At 40.1% G+C, this 16,889-nt stretch overlaps 1 protein-coding gene across 1 annotated transcript in view; it reads left to right on the forward strand.

Annotated features, from left to right (window-relative positions):
• Window positions 1-16,889, forward strand: part of LOC102685597 (plexin-B1) — a 129,280-nt gene that overhangs the window by 104,917 nt on the left and 7,474 nt on the right. The window contains exons 19-37 of the mRNA XM_069189434.1: window positions 3,205-3,356; window positions 3,824-3,929; window positions 5,055-5,191; window positions 6,045-6,221; window positions 6,484-6,685; window positions 7,110-7,352; window positions 7,933-8,109; window positions 8,390-8,538; window positions 9,069-9,169; window positions 10,038-10,255; window positions 10,798-10,976; window positions 11,700-11,766; window positions 12,342-12,488; window positions 12,805-12,967; window positions 13,083-13,186; window positions 13,960-14,044; window positions 14,797-14,963; window positions 15,971-16,131; window positions 16,460-16,607. Coding sequence (XP_069045535.1) covers window positions 3,205-3,356; window positions 3,824-3,929; window positions 5,055-5,191; window positions 6,045-6,221; window positions 6,484-6,685; window positions 7,110-7,352; window positions 7,933-8,109; window positions 8,390-8,538; window positions 9,069-9,169; window positions 10,038-10,255; window positions 10,798-10,976; window positions 11,700-11,766; window positions 12,342-12,488; window positions 12,805-12,967; window positions 13,083-13,186; window positions 13,960-14,044; window positions 14,797-14,963; window positions 15,971-16,131; window positions 16,460-16,607 — 2,883 coding nt within the window. The remainder of the gene's footprint in view (window positions 1-3,204; window positions 3,357-3,823; window positions 3,930-5,054; window positions 5,192-6,044; window positions 6,222-6,483; window positions 6,686-7,109; window positions 7,353-7,932; window positions 8,110-8,389; window positions 8,539-9,068; window positions 9,170-10,037; window positions 10,256-10,797; window positions 10,977-11,699; window positions 11,767-12,341; window positions 12,489-12,804; window positions 12,968-13,082; window positions 13,187-13,959; window positions 14,045-14,796; window positions 14,964-15,970; window positions 16,132-16,459; window positions 16,608-16,889) is intronic.

Genomic DNA, 16,889 nt, shown 5'->3' on the forward strand with positions numbered 1-16,889 from the left:
GCTTCTCAGACCAGTTATTAAACCTCTGGTATAAAAATAAATTCATTGACGTTGACGTTAGCACAAATTGTGACCTGATGTGGCCCTTCCTGCTCACCAGTCACTGTAATGACTAATGCACTGAGATGTACGAGCGAGTAAGTACAGCTTGAGCAGCAGACATTTCACTGCAGGACTATTCTGCGTATATCTGCATGCAGAGTTAACAAGTAAGTACTATTTGTCGTCGCAAACCGAGAACAATATTTCTGTTGGATTAAAAAATGTATTCACAAGCCTGGTTGACTACAATCACCACTTCACATCACCAGTTGTTTTGTTGCCTCTTTCTGAATCACAGAATATGGCGCTGCCCATACCTGAAAATTTAATCTATTTTGTAATGTAAATTGGAGGTTTTACAAGTTAGCATGTACATTTTACTTTTATTGTGTTTGAAATGCACTCATCAATGCTGATTCTTTCTAACCCCAAAATATAAAAATATCATTGCAGTTCCCCTTTAACAGCAGACTTTCTGCTGGTCCTCATTCTCAGAATGGAATTCGGTTGAAGTTCCCACATATATTCCCCATTTGAAAACCACCATCTAAATTGTGTTCCTTTAGATGCAGTCCATTAATTGTTGGGTACTTACAATATTGAGGAACATGACCTACCCTAAAGCACAACACCGTTTTGACTGTTTTCTTGTTGGAAAAAAATGGAATCCTTGCTGCTGTACTAATGTCTCAGCTGGAGAGCTGAATGATTATTTCCCTAAAGTGAGAGAAGTAAAGAGGTCTTTTTTCTTCACAAAGCATAATGAGCTCCATTTAAAAGCAAAAGTACCTTTTAATTGCATGGAATTAGAACTGAAAAAAACAATTAGAACACAAACAGTGTTCTTCACAGAGCTGTGGGACCAGAAGAAAAGATTACATTCTCAAGTAGGTTTTCTTTATGTGCATTCCTAATTATTCAGAACATTCTCGTCGGGGTTCTGTAAACATGGCATGTACACCAAATTTTAATAAGCAAAGCAGCATAGATATAGTCTATCTGAACAGAACTATAATTAAGCAAGTTATGAAAAAAATGCTCTGGATTATACTTCAGTGAAAACTTCATGCATATAGTTCTCATTCTAATATTTTGAAAATGTAGTCACAGAAACCACAGTTTAAGCAGTTATAATTATTTCTGAGAAATACATAGAATTATTGACAACTGTAGTAGTTGTGGTAGTATTATAGGTGTGTTCTTTTAATAAAGTACATCCGTTGCTCTACCAGCTCCAAGCTCTATAAGGCTAATCCTCCAAAATAAATAATAAGTACTCAGGTCCCTCACAAATACTAAAGGACTCTTTTTTTCCAGATGCCTTTTAAACAGCAGTATAAACCTTTGCAAAAATGCAAAAATAGCTCTTTAAGAATTGGACTCTGATTTATCAGATAAATTCTTGTTATAAAATTAGTATTGGGGTGTTTGCTGAGCAGACTAGACAGCATAATATTTGTTGCCAGATATGTTATATACTTTTATAAATATTTGATATGAACCTGTAATCACTTTTAAAGTCAGTCATTTATTTCCTATTTTATGAGTCTGTGTGTATGTAGAAGTGACTGGTGGTATTAATTGCCTTTGATTGATGACAACATTTGAGATGGAATAATAGTGTTTCTGTTTTGTACTTTACCAGTCGTTTTATGAAAGTGGCAGATGACCATAAATATATCGCAATTGCTTTATAGTGCTCTGCATTATGCTGACTATAGAGTTCAACATAATGGCACCATTTTATCTCATTTATTGTAACTAACATGTTTTCTTGATCTTCCAGAGCATGGCTGGAGTACAATAATGTGTTCACTGCTAATATTTAATGTTGTTCCACACAGGGAAGAATGAGTTATTTAAGTTAATATTTTACAGCTTCCTAGTGGAGATTCAGGTCCATTCATGGGGCAGTTTAAGGCCAAATCTTTGGATTATTTGGGAAATCTTATTTAAACTGATTTCACATGCTGCAGTTTTCAACATTCAAATGGTGTTATTCCCTTTATAAAATATAAGTAATCTAGCCCAGAGTTTTTTTTTTACATTTATATCCTTAATAATAATGTTCAAACTAAATAATGACCATAGTTTGCATGAGTGTGAAGGCTAAAATGCTTGTACATTTACTTGCTTCAGTCGCAACAAAGCTGATTTTATCTTGAATTGTATGGTTTTTAAACTTCCATCTTTAGGTTTTAGTATCATTACTTGAGCATAGGTTGAAATAATGAATGAATTAAACACATGTAAGTTTGGGTTACCATATTTGATTACAATCAGATAGTGGTGCTTAAAGAGCAAATGGTGGAATTAAAAAAATACCTTCACGTGTTGTTATAGCTGTTTAAATAGAATACCACCAATTATTTCTGTCAGCAGTTACAATCCTGACCACTTTCTATTACAGTAAAATGCTAAGTCTATATTAATGTTTCAATTGTTCTATTATGCAGTCTGCATGTAGAGAAGATTATATTCTTTACTTTAATAGTAAAGTTAGAAAAATCGTATATATGTCTTTACTGACAATAATATAAAAATGGTTACAGATGTTACCATATCTCTTTCACCCCATCATTCTCATTTCTATATTAGTGTCTTAGTGACCAAGTAATCTTATCCAGCCATTTCCTTAAGGATCCCAATGAGTCATCTAGTTTGTTTCAGACACTGGTGATGCTATATGGAGAAGTGCCACCACTTTTCAGTACTTATTTCATTTTAATTTGAAAACATTGAAGAAGGGTTATTTTTTTCAGTATTTAGTATATAGATTTACATGAAGCGCTAATCTTCTGTCATCAGGATTAAAGAGGTTCTTCTCCTTTAACTTTGTGTATACCATTTATTTTTGTACTAGAAAACATGTGGATTTGCTTTGATTTTTTTTCCTAGGCTATCGGTGTCCTTTTTGGTAGCACAGCAGTAACAAATCTTGATTGATTCTTGGATTATTACGTTATTAGTAGCCAAACAAGCAAGATGGAACAAATGCCCCCCTTTTGTATGTAACCTAATGTTGATGTCACACAGAAATCTTTGTATGTTTTAAGCATTTTTCTTGGATTATAGTTCCTTTCAGTTTGGCAGTTCTGTGATTTTAATTAACAGTATGTAGTCATATTTGTAAGGATTTACAAAGTTACTTTCTTTCTGCAGATTGAACCTTTATCAGGACTGGTAGAAGGGGGAACAGCCATCACCATCTCAGGCTCCAATCTGGGACAGAAATCGGAGGACATTGAGCACACTGTCACTGTGGCTGGGATTCCCTGCACTGTCGACCTCAGCAGATACGAGATCTCCTCCAGGTAAAAATGGGCAACACTGGGGCAGGCAATAACAGAATTGAAGCCTGCAGATGTACAAGTCAAAGAAACAAAAATCTTGTTCCTATCTTGGATATTAGGTGAAGTGAAAAAAAAACAAAAACTGCCCCAAAACGTGAACTTCTTAGAAATGGCAGTAGAGTAAGTAACTGATACAGTGTGCCTGACGGTGTAAAAATGACCAGTGTGAAAAGCTGTAAAATGAAATCTAAGTTGTGATTACATGCTGTTGAACAAGGTCAAGACACAGTGGACAAAACGTGCTTTAAGGTCCTCCAGCCCTTTCAGAGTGCTACAATCTACAGCTTTTAAAGAGATGTGAAAAAGTCGGCACCATCATCATCCAGATGCGTCTAGCTGAGCTGTAAATAAAATACATTAGGTTTTGCAGGGTGTTTTCACAAAAGTAAAGACATGTTGCAACATTTCAAATGTCTTGTTTTGTGCAGAATCATATGCGTGACGACAGCCAGCACTGAGCCGAAGACTGGCCAGGTGTCAGTGGAGGTGAACGGAGGTGGTTATGGTACCTCCAGCCAGAAGTTCAGCTATCAGGTAAGGGAGGAGTCAGGACCCCAATGTGTCAGTTCTGAGCTTTCTTTAAAGCTCTGTTCCAGTACAGGCAAATACCGTAAGCGACTGTCAATGCAGAAGTCAATGCTGACAGGAAAAACAGTGTTTAATAAGTGTTTTACCCGTCTTCTGTCACATAACGTCACTCTTTGTATAAAATCAAGATGACAAGAAAAATAGTGAAAAGTATACAAAACTGTACAGTATATAGAAAATCATAGGAATTTTACAGAACACAGATTTTAGAAACATCTCTGCAGTAAGTAAAATGTTTTTTTTAATGAAATTATTACTTCATTACTGTTTTGGTTATTTTATTTTAGGTCCTGCAAAAAAATTCACAGCTAAGGAGATTACGCTTTGATTTGATTAAACATATGTTTACATAGTATCAGATAGAAAATGAAAAAAGAAGAGTTGTGTTTAATGACATAAAGTGGAAGTTTTCTGAACGTTGTATTTCTTTGATACAAATGATCAAATCACACAGTCTTGCTAACAATAACAAAAATCTCACAACTTCATAAATGTTGAGTGACATAGTCATCAGTGCCATTCACTACTGTTCCTGAAGGTTTTCAGAAACGTGTGGTGTATAATTGTCAATAAGCAAAGAACTGATGCAGATCGAGTTACTAAGTCCAGGGTGAATTAAAAACCACAAAAAAGGGTAACCTTTCAGGACCAGGAGTGAGCACCAGCAACATAAATTATCCAACAATTACATCTCCAAGTCAATGGAATGTAGTTGAAAATAATAAAAAAGGAGAAAAGGGAGAGAAACACGTTAGAGAAAGAACACATCTCTTTCTCTGAACTATATAGTACAGCTAAGCTGTGCTCATCTCTTGAGTTAATTGTTACTGAAATCTTAAAATATGTATTTTTCCTCTCACAAAATTTTTTACTCCACTGTGCCATATTTATAAAGTCAGTTCAGCTTTTAAGTTGGTTTAAAGTAATCACTTTTGTGCAGCCAATACTAGGAAAAAGGTGACTAAAGAAATATTGAGTGAAGCCTAATTATAAAGTGTAGTGCATATGTATTAATCTGACTCGTTTGTTTTTGCTGTCGGCTTCTGAACTCTAAATCTCCTTGACATCCAGGATCCAGTTCTGGAGCTGATATTCCCCCAGAGAGGTCCAAAAGCTGGTGGAACGTTCCTCACTCTAACTGGCCACAACCTGCGTACGGGGAGGCCTAACGAGATTGGCGTTTTCATTGGAGATGTCCCCTGCCACATGTGAGTAATTCCTGAAAATATTTTTCCCGGGAACTTTTTAAAGATTTTTTGAGAATGTGCTTAGTCGGCAGACGATTCTGTTTCAGAAAATATCAAATGGTATCTGAACCTCAGCATCTGGCTATATTTTAAAATGCAAACTAGTTTATCTGTGGTTCATACTTGGTACTTCTGTCAGGCCTTGCAAGTCGGCACAAGATTTGGTTACCAGATTTGGCGCAGTTTTGTCAGAGGGTGTCATTCTGTAATATTTGTTTTTTATTAAATTTTATTTAATCAAAGTGAGAGTCTCCAGCAGAGCAGCAGAAACTTTGGTCACTTTCTTCTCCCTTCTGTGGTCCAGCACATAGCAGATACTGCTAGCTTCCCACTGGTCTGGTGCTAGTGGATGGCAGGTCATTCTCCATTGCTTTCTTGGGACTGTGGACAAGAAGAGACAAGAACCGCCATCTTGTCTGGACCTGTCTCTCTCTTACATACATCTGCTATGTGTGTGCACACATGGCCAACCAAAATAGTTGCCAGTCTTCTAGAAGGGAGGAGAACATATGCAGAAGATTGTCAAGATTCTGCTGCCTTGATTTACAGTATAGAGAAATCAATTAATAGATGAATATATTGAAAGAAATCTAGAAACCTTCATCTTCATGCATAAGTGCAAACCCTGACATAATTGTTAACTGATGTGTGTTTCCAGCAGTAACCTTTAGAAGGTGCTTACTGCACAATAAGGAAAAATGATTATTTCAGGGATACCTAGTTTTTTTGCATTCTGTATTTTTTACAAACATCCGGACTCTCATCACATCTATTTTATCTTTTTTTTCCTGGCATTTTCTTTGGGTTACCACAGCTCCTCAGAGGTCCTGGATGATCGGATAGAGTGCCATACCGGACATAGTAACTTCACGGGAGAGCTGATTGTCGCTGTCCGCTATGGGAGCAATGAGCGTCAGCTGGAAGGCACCCTCTATCGCTACACAGAGAACCCCAACATTACTCAAGCTGCCCCAGCCAGGAGCTTTTTGAGGTACCTCTTCAGCGATGATGTTGGGACAAGACAGGGTGCCTGTTTAATCAAGCTCTTCTGTATACAGCTCATCTGAGGGTCTATTTGAGAAGTCATTTTGTTCCATCTCTCATGGGGAAACGGAATAAGAAATATAGACAATTGAACTAATTAAAAGGGCTGGCGCATTGTGTGCCGTCAATATGAACCTAGAGCAGTTGTCAGTTTTCACAGATAACTTCTACCAGACATTTACCCTTGAGTATTACTCTTCTCTTCTCAGCGGAGGACGAATTATCCGGGTAACGGGACATAATCTGGATGTGGTGGAGAATCCCAAAATCCAGGTGACCGTGTCTCCTGTGCAACAGCGGAGGAGGAGGAGGAAACGGGCTGTGGGAATCCGAGACAGGTTGCTATGGCGACACCGGCGTATTGTACCCGAGCCAGAATGCCCTGGAGATGCTCTCTGCTCCGTAAAACAAGTGAGTGTACTTCAGATTCCTATAGATAATGTGAAGGAAGTGTCCTATAGATAATGCACAGAGACATTTATCATTCCCATGATCACAGGTATCCTGCTCCTTTACTGGCAGTGTTTTCCCCATTCCCCATTGTGTTGCAACACTTCATTCCAAATAAGGATAATGTAATAAAACTATACAATACGTTAAAAGAGCACTAATTACTGCAGGACTGGTAACATCAAAGCACATCGCTTTTTTAAATCTTTTCGACTAAATCTTTAAATCTTCAAAAGGAAAACATTGGCATTGAAAAGTTTCCATACTGCAACAATGGTGCTTCTTCTGAGGTGGAAGATGTGGCCCCACGTGGGTCAGGAGAAATTTAGCAGAGAGGGGTGGAAAGGGGAGGTTGCAGTACTGTTTCATTCTGTTGCTCCCGCAGTACGTCGAGCAGTGCGAAGTCAACACCACCTCCTTAATCCTGTGCAAGACCCCGGCGATCGACCCCCCCTTGCGCAACGCTCATATCAAAATGGAGTTCCTCATGGACAATCTGTGCTTCAATTTCAATGACGTCAGCCAAAGTGCCTTCTTCTATGAGTTGAACCCGATCCTCCAGAAGCTCAACAGGAACGACCCCAGCAAGCCCTACCGGTACAAGCCGGGCAGCATCATTTCTGTTGAGGTAGGCTGTGCTGTAGCGAGTCCTCGCCTCATCAAACGTCCACTTTGACTTTGTTTTTTTTTTGTTTTTTTACGGCACTGTTGAATTATACACCTGAAAGAAAAAGGACAAATTTCATCTAGTGTGGGTGTTACTCATACCTGGTCAAAGAATAACTTTATAAAAAGATGTTGTTTTCAGCTCCTAAAAGATTACTTTATTGGCCATATATAATTTCTTGTATTAGGAATTTGTCTTTTCGCATACCCCAACTTGCTCTCCATGAGACACACAGACAGGGAGAGAAGCTTGGGGTCAGAGTGCAGGGTCAGCCATTTATACAGCACCCCTGGTGCAGTTGGGGTTAAGGGCCTTGCTCAGGGGCCCAACGGAGAAGGATTCCTCTGCCAGCCGCGGGATTTGAACTGGCAACCTTCCAGCCACAGGCGCAGATACTTAGCCACAGAGCCACTGTGTTAAGATTTCTTGATGTCAAGAATTGTTGGATTTTCCTTGTTGATCAGATAATTAGAACTGTAGAATTAGCAGGATTTTGGTTTAATAAAAACCTCATGACCCCCTTCCTTGGTTTTTCCCAAAGGGTGAGAATCTGGATCTGGCGATTTATAAGGAAGAGGTTATAGCCCTGATTGGAGAGGGCGTGTGCACTGTGAAGACCTTGACCAGGAACCATTTATACTGCGAGCCTCCTTCCCAGCAGCCTTCACCACTCCGCGGCAAAAAGAGGGAGGGGGCTGAATCTCTACCCGAGTTTGTGGTAAGTGGGTCTTTCCCCAGGCTCATCCTGGCTTGACCATCCCATCCAGACTACTACTGTTCCATTGTGCATCGTTATATATTCACTAGTAAATCAGACATTTTGAAAAACGGAATTGGTAATAATGTCCATTTTGTGAAAGAATATGTGAGGTAGCATGAACACCTAGAGGAGCAATTGCACTGATTAGGGTATTTCCAGCCCACACGTCCTTATACTGTATATCCATTTGAAAAGAGTAACAACCTAAGTACGCATTTTAATGTTTCATTCCTTACAGGTGCAGATGGGCAATCTGAATTTCTCCCTGGGAAAGGTGCAGTACGAAACTCTGAGCCAATCTACGTTCCCTCTAGAAGCCCAGATTGGTGTAGGAGTGGGAGCCTCCATTGTAGCACTCATAGTTCTTATTATCGTCCTGATATACAGGTTAGAATCCCCTTAAATCCTTAATACTCTTTTTTGTAAACTGTAAATGCTGTTGATTATTCTTGCAAAGTAACCTCCATCTGCAGGTGTAAACCTTGTCACCAATATTATTCACCATTTTTAATCCTAAAATTGTATTATGAGCTGTTTGTTTAAATGTATGGATTTTACTTTACCGAAAAGTTGCTACAGTTAAGCTAAAGTGGTTTATATTTGTTTTGTACCTGTTGAAAGGATACTACTTTAAATCTTGTTGCTTCTTTCTAAAACATGAAAGCTATTGCCATCTTTTGTTGGTGTTATTTGATCACTACAATCTGTAGACTTCAAATGAAAATGTTCTGCTAATTATCGGCAGCTCCAGACCCAAGCAGGTGGGTTTCATTGGTTCAGTTAAGCTATAATTTAGCTACTGTCTCAGGTCTTATGCGGTCAGGGATCTAAGGAGACAGAACTTGGATTTGTTGAGGTCACAGATTCAGGTGAAAGAGCTTGCCTTCTGAAGATGTGAAGAATCTCTCTTTTGACAGGAGAAAGAGTAAACAAGCTCTGAGGGACTACAAGAAGGTTCAGATCCAACTGGAAAATCTGGAGACCAGTGTGCGGGATCGCTGCAAGAAGGAATTCACAGGTAAAAAAAAGGGTTATGCTTTTAAACGATACAGTATGTAAACTTCCTACCCTGTTCAACAACTTCTGTGTCCTCCTACAAAATTCAATCTAAAAGTAAAAAGTGATTTCCTAACTGAATTATCTCTTGCTAGGATGACCATATGAATCCATTTTCACTGAGGTGCTTTGGGACAAGAAAGGAATTTAAAGTTGCAATTTAAAAGATGTGAATTTGTAAATTCAATGTGAATTCTTTTTAGAGATTAAAAATCACTGCCCGTGTGCAGTAAAACGTGCATCCCAAATTTATCAACACTATAGTTCTGTAAAGTCACTGTAGTGATTGATACTCCCCACATACAAAAATCCATCCATCCATCTGTAATCTTTTAGCACTTTACCAATTTATTACTTTTATCAGTGGAAAATGTCTCATTTTTTCAGACCTGGTTCCTGGTTTAAAACAGTGGTTTCTTTGTTTCTATTTTACCTATACAAGTGATTGTTTTTGAAACAAATAGGGCAAAATAAGCAATGTTTTCTATGAATATGGCCCTCTTCGCATCATTTAGAGAAAGAACATTCAGAAATGGGAAATGAAATTTGGATATTGTAGGTGTTTTACATTGTTCTTCTGTTCTGCTTTGCATCTACTTTGCTTTGAACTTCCACAATTTATCCATATAAATGTACCACAAAATTACCAAATGTGCTCCATGATTTGTATTTCTCTTTTTTTTACTACATTTGCTTATTTTTCCACTACTAAGGAAAGAAATGGAGAAATGTCACCAGCATTATTTCAACAGCAAACATTTTAGTCCTACCAGTTATGTCAGGTGATTTGATTTAAAAAGAGGTGTAAACCGATCCCTTCTTCCTCTCAGATCTCATGACCGAAATGATGGACATGTCCAGTGACCTGGTGGGCTCAGGAATACCTTTCCTGGACTACCGCATGTATGCCGAGCGGATCTTCTTCCCCGGCCACCGGGAATCTCCCCTTCACCGGGACCTGGATGTCCAGGAGTGTCGCAGGCAGACAGTAGAGCAGGGCTTGGTGCAGCTTTCCAACCTGCTCAACAGCAAGCTCTTCCTCACCAAGGTAACCAGTTCAACCATGTTTAGGCCACCAGAACCTTCAAGGTTTTAAATGTGCGTACACTGATGCTTTCATTGCTCTTCATGGTGTCCTAAAACTAAAGATGGAGAGCGAAGACAAAATCTTTACCTTACTTGATTATGTATAGATACTGGTAACACACTCAGCTATCTCTCACTTTTCTCTTACCATTCCTTCCTTCCCCCCATCCCCATCCTTCCAGTAGCTCCGTGGCTCCTGTGCCTAAGTGTTTTTTTTTCCTTAGCCGCACAAGTCAGTACCCTACCTGCACCAGACCTCTTTCTCTTCAGTTGTATGCAACATTGTAGTCCTTCTCTGAAATTAGTGGATTAAAAAAATCTAAAGACCCTCAGGCAAAGGTTTTTCCAGTTTCCCCAGATGGGGCAGGCACTGTTAGAAACTTCCCTTTCACCGTTTTACACGATTTGACAAAGGTGCCGTTTGATGTTTAGTCAGCGTAATAACTTCTTCAGCTGGCACATCCCTCTCCCCCTGTCCTGAAGTTCTGGATGGTTCCTTCGCAGTTTATCCACACCCTGGAGAGTCAGCGCACCTTCTCTCCTCGAGATCGGGCCTATGTGGCATCTCTCCTCACCGTCTCGCTTCACGGCAAGCTTGAGTACTTCACAGACATTCTGAAGACCCTGCTCAATGACCTGGTGGAGCAGTATGTGGCCAAGAACCCCAAGCTCATGCTGAGAAGGTGAGGGTCTTTAAAAGGAATCCTAAGGGAAAAAACTTGTAACAGCTTTTCATTGCATTTTTTGTTTTACTGCAGTTTTACTATCATGATATTTACTCAAATATATCATGATATATTTATATCATATATATATATATCTCAAATATAAAGCAGCTACATTACTGTGAGCCACTCTATCAGAATATTAGAGAAATATCTTCCTGTCCTGTAGTGATAATGGCCTAGAACATGTATTTAGAGATACTGTGAGGCACTAGCAGACTAGGTCTTCTCTTCAGTATGCTGCATTAGGGGTATGAAAACGAACTCTTTGTGTTCACATGCCTCTATGGCATTACTGTAGGCAGCAACAGATCTGGCTAATTTGTCAATACAGACAGCCCCGGGGGTTGATACGAGAACACAATTAGGAAACAAAAGAACCTGCTGAGCTGCTCTTACTGTTGGCTGAGTGGTTCCATGCCTCCATGGATATCTGTGAAAATGTTGCTGTTTATTTTCCACTTGCATTGACCTCATATATGGGGTATTTTATAAATATTTGGGTAGTATGAAAGACTTGCAATTTTGAAAGTTGTAGTTGCCGTTGTAAAACCATGGGTTAGTGCAGTAATTTTAAATGTTTATCTGCACTTACTGGTCATAGATATTGTTGTTCTTCCTATAGTTTCTATTAGTATTTTTATAGTTACTGTGGATAAATGGTATACTGTTATATTTCAGGACAGAGACAGTGGTGGAGAAACTTCTGACGAACTGGATGTCCATCTGTCTGTATGCTTTCCTGAGGGTAAAAAATTATAACTCTATATATCTGAAGAAAATGTTTGTTTGCAGTCTGATTTGATGTTAAGCAGCCATGAGGAGTTTTTGCACTGTTGTCCAGGTGTAATCAAAGTAAACTGTCTCTATTCTCAGTCTGCTGCTTGTAAAAAAACGTTTTGTCTTTTAAAACTGCAAATTGATGGAAAGCCCCCAGTTTCAATGGGATTTTTTTCAGATGAGAGTCCAGACTGACCATGCGCTCTGGGAATTAAATAAAAATATGGAAAATAACATCAAAGTAAACCAGGAAAGAACACAAAAATGTATCATAAAATAACACATTTTCCCAGTAAGGCTTGTGCCAACCTGAAGCAGAGTGCAAGACTGATCTACATTCTGGATGGGGATGCCAGGTCATCACAGGGCCAGACAGACGTTTTCTTTCAAGTGCTTTTGAAGATTACTGCTGGTCTCTCTTGATCCATTAAAGGCTCATAACAAGTCCATGCAGGCCAGTTCTATCCAGAGAGATAATGGAGTGTTTATTTCTAATCATTTAATTTCGTAATTATTTGCCATTTTCCTGCACTATGATTCTAGGACTCAGCTGGGGAGTCTCTATACATGCTGTTCAGGGCAATAAAGCACCAAGTAGACAAAGGACCAGTGGATGCTGTCACTGGCAAAGCCAAATACACCCTGAATGATAACCGGCTTCTCAGAGAGGATGTGGAGTACCGCACATTGGTAAGGATATTGGTGCTTTCAGCACTCTTAACATTTGGGTTTCGGAGTGCACTAGAGGGGTTTGACTAGCTTGGCGCTGCATTCATTTTTAAAAACATAATGGCACACATCATAGCCACTAGAGTGTTCACAGCTAATGCAGTTTTAAGCCACAATTAGCCCTTCAATTGAAATTAGTTATACATGCCCCCGCTGTAGTTATAATAGCAATGCTATGACCATAGACAAAAGTTTTTCTACCGTTTATTGTAACTCCAAATTAATGGAAACTTCTAACCAAAGAGGGTGAACCTAAACCATGTTTTTTTTTTTGCAGACCTTGAACGTCCTGATGCAGGGAGGAGGGAATGATGCCCAGCCTGTGCAATCCAAAGTCCTAGACTGCGACACCATCACTCAAGTCAAGGAGAAGATCCTGGATCAGGTGTACAAGGGGACTTCGTATTCCCACCGGCCACACACAGACTCCCTGGATCTGGGTGAGTTCCACAGATTGCGCTTGGTGCACACTGCCCCTATAAAGCACTTTGTTGTAAACAGCTGTTGCATTTCTCTTTAATCCATGTGTTCTTTTTTTTCTTGTCTTGGTCCCAGAATGGAGGTCGGGGGTGGCGGGCCACCTGATCCTCTCGGATGAAGACCTGACTTCCGTCGTTCAGGGCAACTGGAAGCGTCTCAACACACTGCAGCACTACAAGGTGAGTGAGGTGGGGGATAGATGACTACAGGGTGAGAAACTGAGGTATCCTCAGACTGGATCTACACAGACGAGTGCTGGAATAAGGACTTTTGATATTATAATTTAATAATAATAATTGCTTACACTTATATAGCGCTTTTCTGGACACTCCACTCAAAGCGCTTTACAGGTAATGGGGACTCCCCTCCACCACCACCAATGTGCAACATCCACCTGGATGATTCTACAGCAGCCATTGTGCACCAGAACACTCACCACACATCAGCTCTCAGTGGGGAGGAGAGCAGAGTAATGTAGCCAATTCATAGAGGGGGATTATTAGGAGGCCATGATTGGTAAGGGCCAATGGGAAAATTGGCCAGGACGCGGGGTTACACCCCTACTCTTTTCGAGAAACGCCCTGGGATTTTTAATGACCACAGAGAGTCAGGACCTCGGTTTTTTACGTCTCATTCGAAGGACGGCGCCTGTTTACAGTATAGTGTCCCCGTCACTATACTGGGGCATAAGGACCCACATGGACCGTAGGGTGAGCGCCCCCTGCTGGCCCCACTAACACTTCTTCCAGCAGCAGCCTAAGTTGTTCCCAGGAGGTCTCCCATCCAGGTACTGACCAGGCTCACACCTGCTGAGCTTCAGTGGGCTGCCAGGTGTGAGTTGCAGGGTGATATGGCTGCTGGCAATTGATATTGATTTTTGTATTTGGTCAGTATCTTGTCGGTACAATATCGCCTTGATTTATTTTGCTCTTTGATCTTTGATCTCTTCCAGGTTACAGATGGAGCAACTGTGGCACTTGTCCCACGGCACAGCAAACACATTCACCACGACAATCACGACTACATAGCGGGAGAGAGTGAGTACACTTCCCAGCGAAGTGACGAGGATCAGGGAAGACTAGCTTTACCAAAATTGTGGTTCCTAAGCTGCACAGCGTTTTTAAAAAAGCACGTGTAGCAGTGCCAACTTTACTACTTTTTCAATTTCCAGAATTCAGTAGACACTCAGAAGAACACATAGAAAGATTGGGAGCTCATGCACACACAAAAAAAGAGAAAGGAGGCTAATTAAACAGGTTTTTAAGATAAGCATCTGAAGTACAGCCAGTGTTTGGTCCTTTTTTACTCCCTTATTTAATCAGTACTGACATTTCAGAAAGTGTGCTATTGTATGTACTTTTTCATATGTTTATTGTTTTCTTTCTCACTCTATATAGTTCTCGTTTTTATGTAAAAAACTGCATACTTGCAGTTTAAACCAGTAATGTACTCCCTTGTGCACTTTCTGCTAATATGACAGTCCATTTTTGCTTGGTTTCTGGAATCCAGGCATGGAGTAATCCATAAGTGGATACAACCAGGCTATATGATGTAACCTATGTAATACATAAGAAATAAAAGAATCTCAAACTAGAAACTTTATGAAATGGCGGGTATACCCTGCTGAGTTCCCTAACTATGGCCTTATTTTCCAATTTTTTCATTCCATCTTTCTAATACTCTGATCGCCTCTCGTCCCCACACTAGCCACGCTGAGCGGATTGAGAATCTCAATTGTCTGTGTGCTCTGATGCACAGGCCCACCGGTTGTCTTTGCCACTGTTTTCAGAGACCCCGATGCTGGAGGACGCGGATGAGGGGGGGGTCAAACTGTGGCACCTGGTGAAGGCCAGCGAAGAGCCGGAACTGCCCAAACACCGGCGAGGCAGCCTGCGCGAGAGAGAGCGGGCCAAAGCCATCCCCGAGATCTACCTGACTCGCCTGCTGTCCATGAAGGTGTGCTTACCATAGCAAAACTGTTGACGGGGCAATAAAGTACTGAATCTTGAGTCTACTCAATGTAGATTCACGTGCAGCTCAGTAAAAACAACCAAAACAATACATTTTGCATTTACACAGTTCACATTATTCAGACACTCCATCTCAAAGTTAAAAAAAATCCAAATCATTCTGTTCCACGTATATTTATATTTACTCCCAAATGATGCTTGATTCAGCTGAGATCTACATATTAAGGTGCCTAATGGCCTTTAGATAGGTGCTGTTTTGGAATCCAGTAGGACTATATTTGGTGCTTTGAAACCTCAAAAGTTTAAAAATTGAGCTGGTGTGTTGGAAGGGATCTGAGGACATCTTAGCATTCGGTTTGATATGGCTGTCTGAAATCATGTCTGATGATTTTGGATGCTGTAAGGGAAGAATTCCCTGTATTCCAATATTAAAGCATGTTAATCTTTCCCAGGGTGTGGACACTGAGAATTCAGTAAATGTGTATTTTGGTGGCTGATGGAAGGATGGACAGATGAAGCCACATATGACCCAGTAACTTGAACGTTATAATCTAGAAAAGACAACATCGACTAGAGAGGAGAGTGTAATGACCACAGATACACAACACTTCAGGTGACAGTTTCAGGAACTCACTGGCTTTTGTCCACTTCTCAGGAAAATACCTCATAATGTTCCTTTCAGCCCAAAGTAGCAAACAGCACTTTAATGTCTTTAGAATCTTGAAGAGAATAAGAGCTTAACAAAACTAAAAGAAGCTCACTAAAATCAGATATGACAGGAAAAATGCTTCACTGACAATAAGCTTTCAGACGATAACTGCAGCAAGTCCTTGAATACATGGACTTAGATCGTTCTGGACACAGCTGTTAGGATACTAGTTTAGCCTGGTCTTAAGTATGGAAATATTAAATTATTTAAAACTAACGATGCATGAAACTTTCCATCAATTCTCCCTCAGTTTTTTATGCAACTCTTTGCTCTGTCCCCCTCAGGGAACGCTGCAGAAATTTGTGGATGACCTGTTCCAGGTCATTCTGAGCACGAGCCGCCCAGTTCCATTGGCTGTGAAGTACTTCTTCGATCTCCTTGATGAGCAGGCAGCCCATCATGGGATCTCAGACTCAGAAACCATACACATATGGAAAACCAACAGGTTCGAAGACTTTCGTTTCATTTGATTGGAATGACGCGAGTGTCAGGGCTTCTTATTTCTTTGCATTACAAACATTTTTAAAAGCATTTGCAAAAAACGTTTTAAGATATTTATGGTAAACTGGTTGTTAATTATCATTTCCTACACGCAAGGAACATCTCTACTCATATTTGAATGAAAATCCTAGTTGAAGCCATTCTTGAATTGTGTAGCGTGACCTTACTGATGTTCCACTGTACTGAAACTGGGTATCTGTACAGAAAGGACATATTTCGTTTTTTGTTTCACAGTGCAAAAAACTTTTTTTTCTCTTTTTTCTTTTATACAGCTTGCCATTAAGGTTTTGGATCAACATCATCAAAAACCCACAGTTCATATTTGATGTGCAAGCTTCAGATAATGTGGACGCTGTGCTCTCGGTCATTGCCCAGACCTTCATGGACTCCTGCACTATAGCAGAACACAAGCTAGGAAGGGTATGTGCGGGGAAGCTGTTGGCCCTTATGGGGGTAGAGATCACTAGAGAAGAGGCGGCTTTTCCCTTGTGGATTACTGCTGAATCCATAAACACTCAACAGATTGTTCTTGGGCTGTATGGAATCTGTTTACCCTTTGTTAAGCATCTGTTTGAGCTAGAAGGGTAAGTTGTTAGGGTCCAAAACCTGCAGAGGTCTGCACTGAGTGTTTCTGCATTAAAACTATTTTATAAATGCAAAACAGGGGAGAGTGGAGAAAATCCAAAGCATTCTTCAAGGGTC

This window comes from Lepisosteus oculatus, chromosome 4 (assembly GCF_040954835.1).
Source record: "Lepisosteus oculatus isolate fLepOcu1 chromosome 4, fLepOcu1.hap2, whole genome shotgun sequence".
Classification (NCBI taxonomy): Eukaryota; Metazoa; Chordata; class Actinopteri; order Semionotiformes; family Lepisosteidae; genus Lepisosteus; species Lepisosteus oculatus.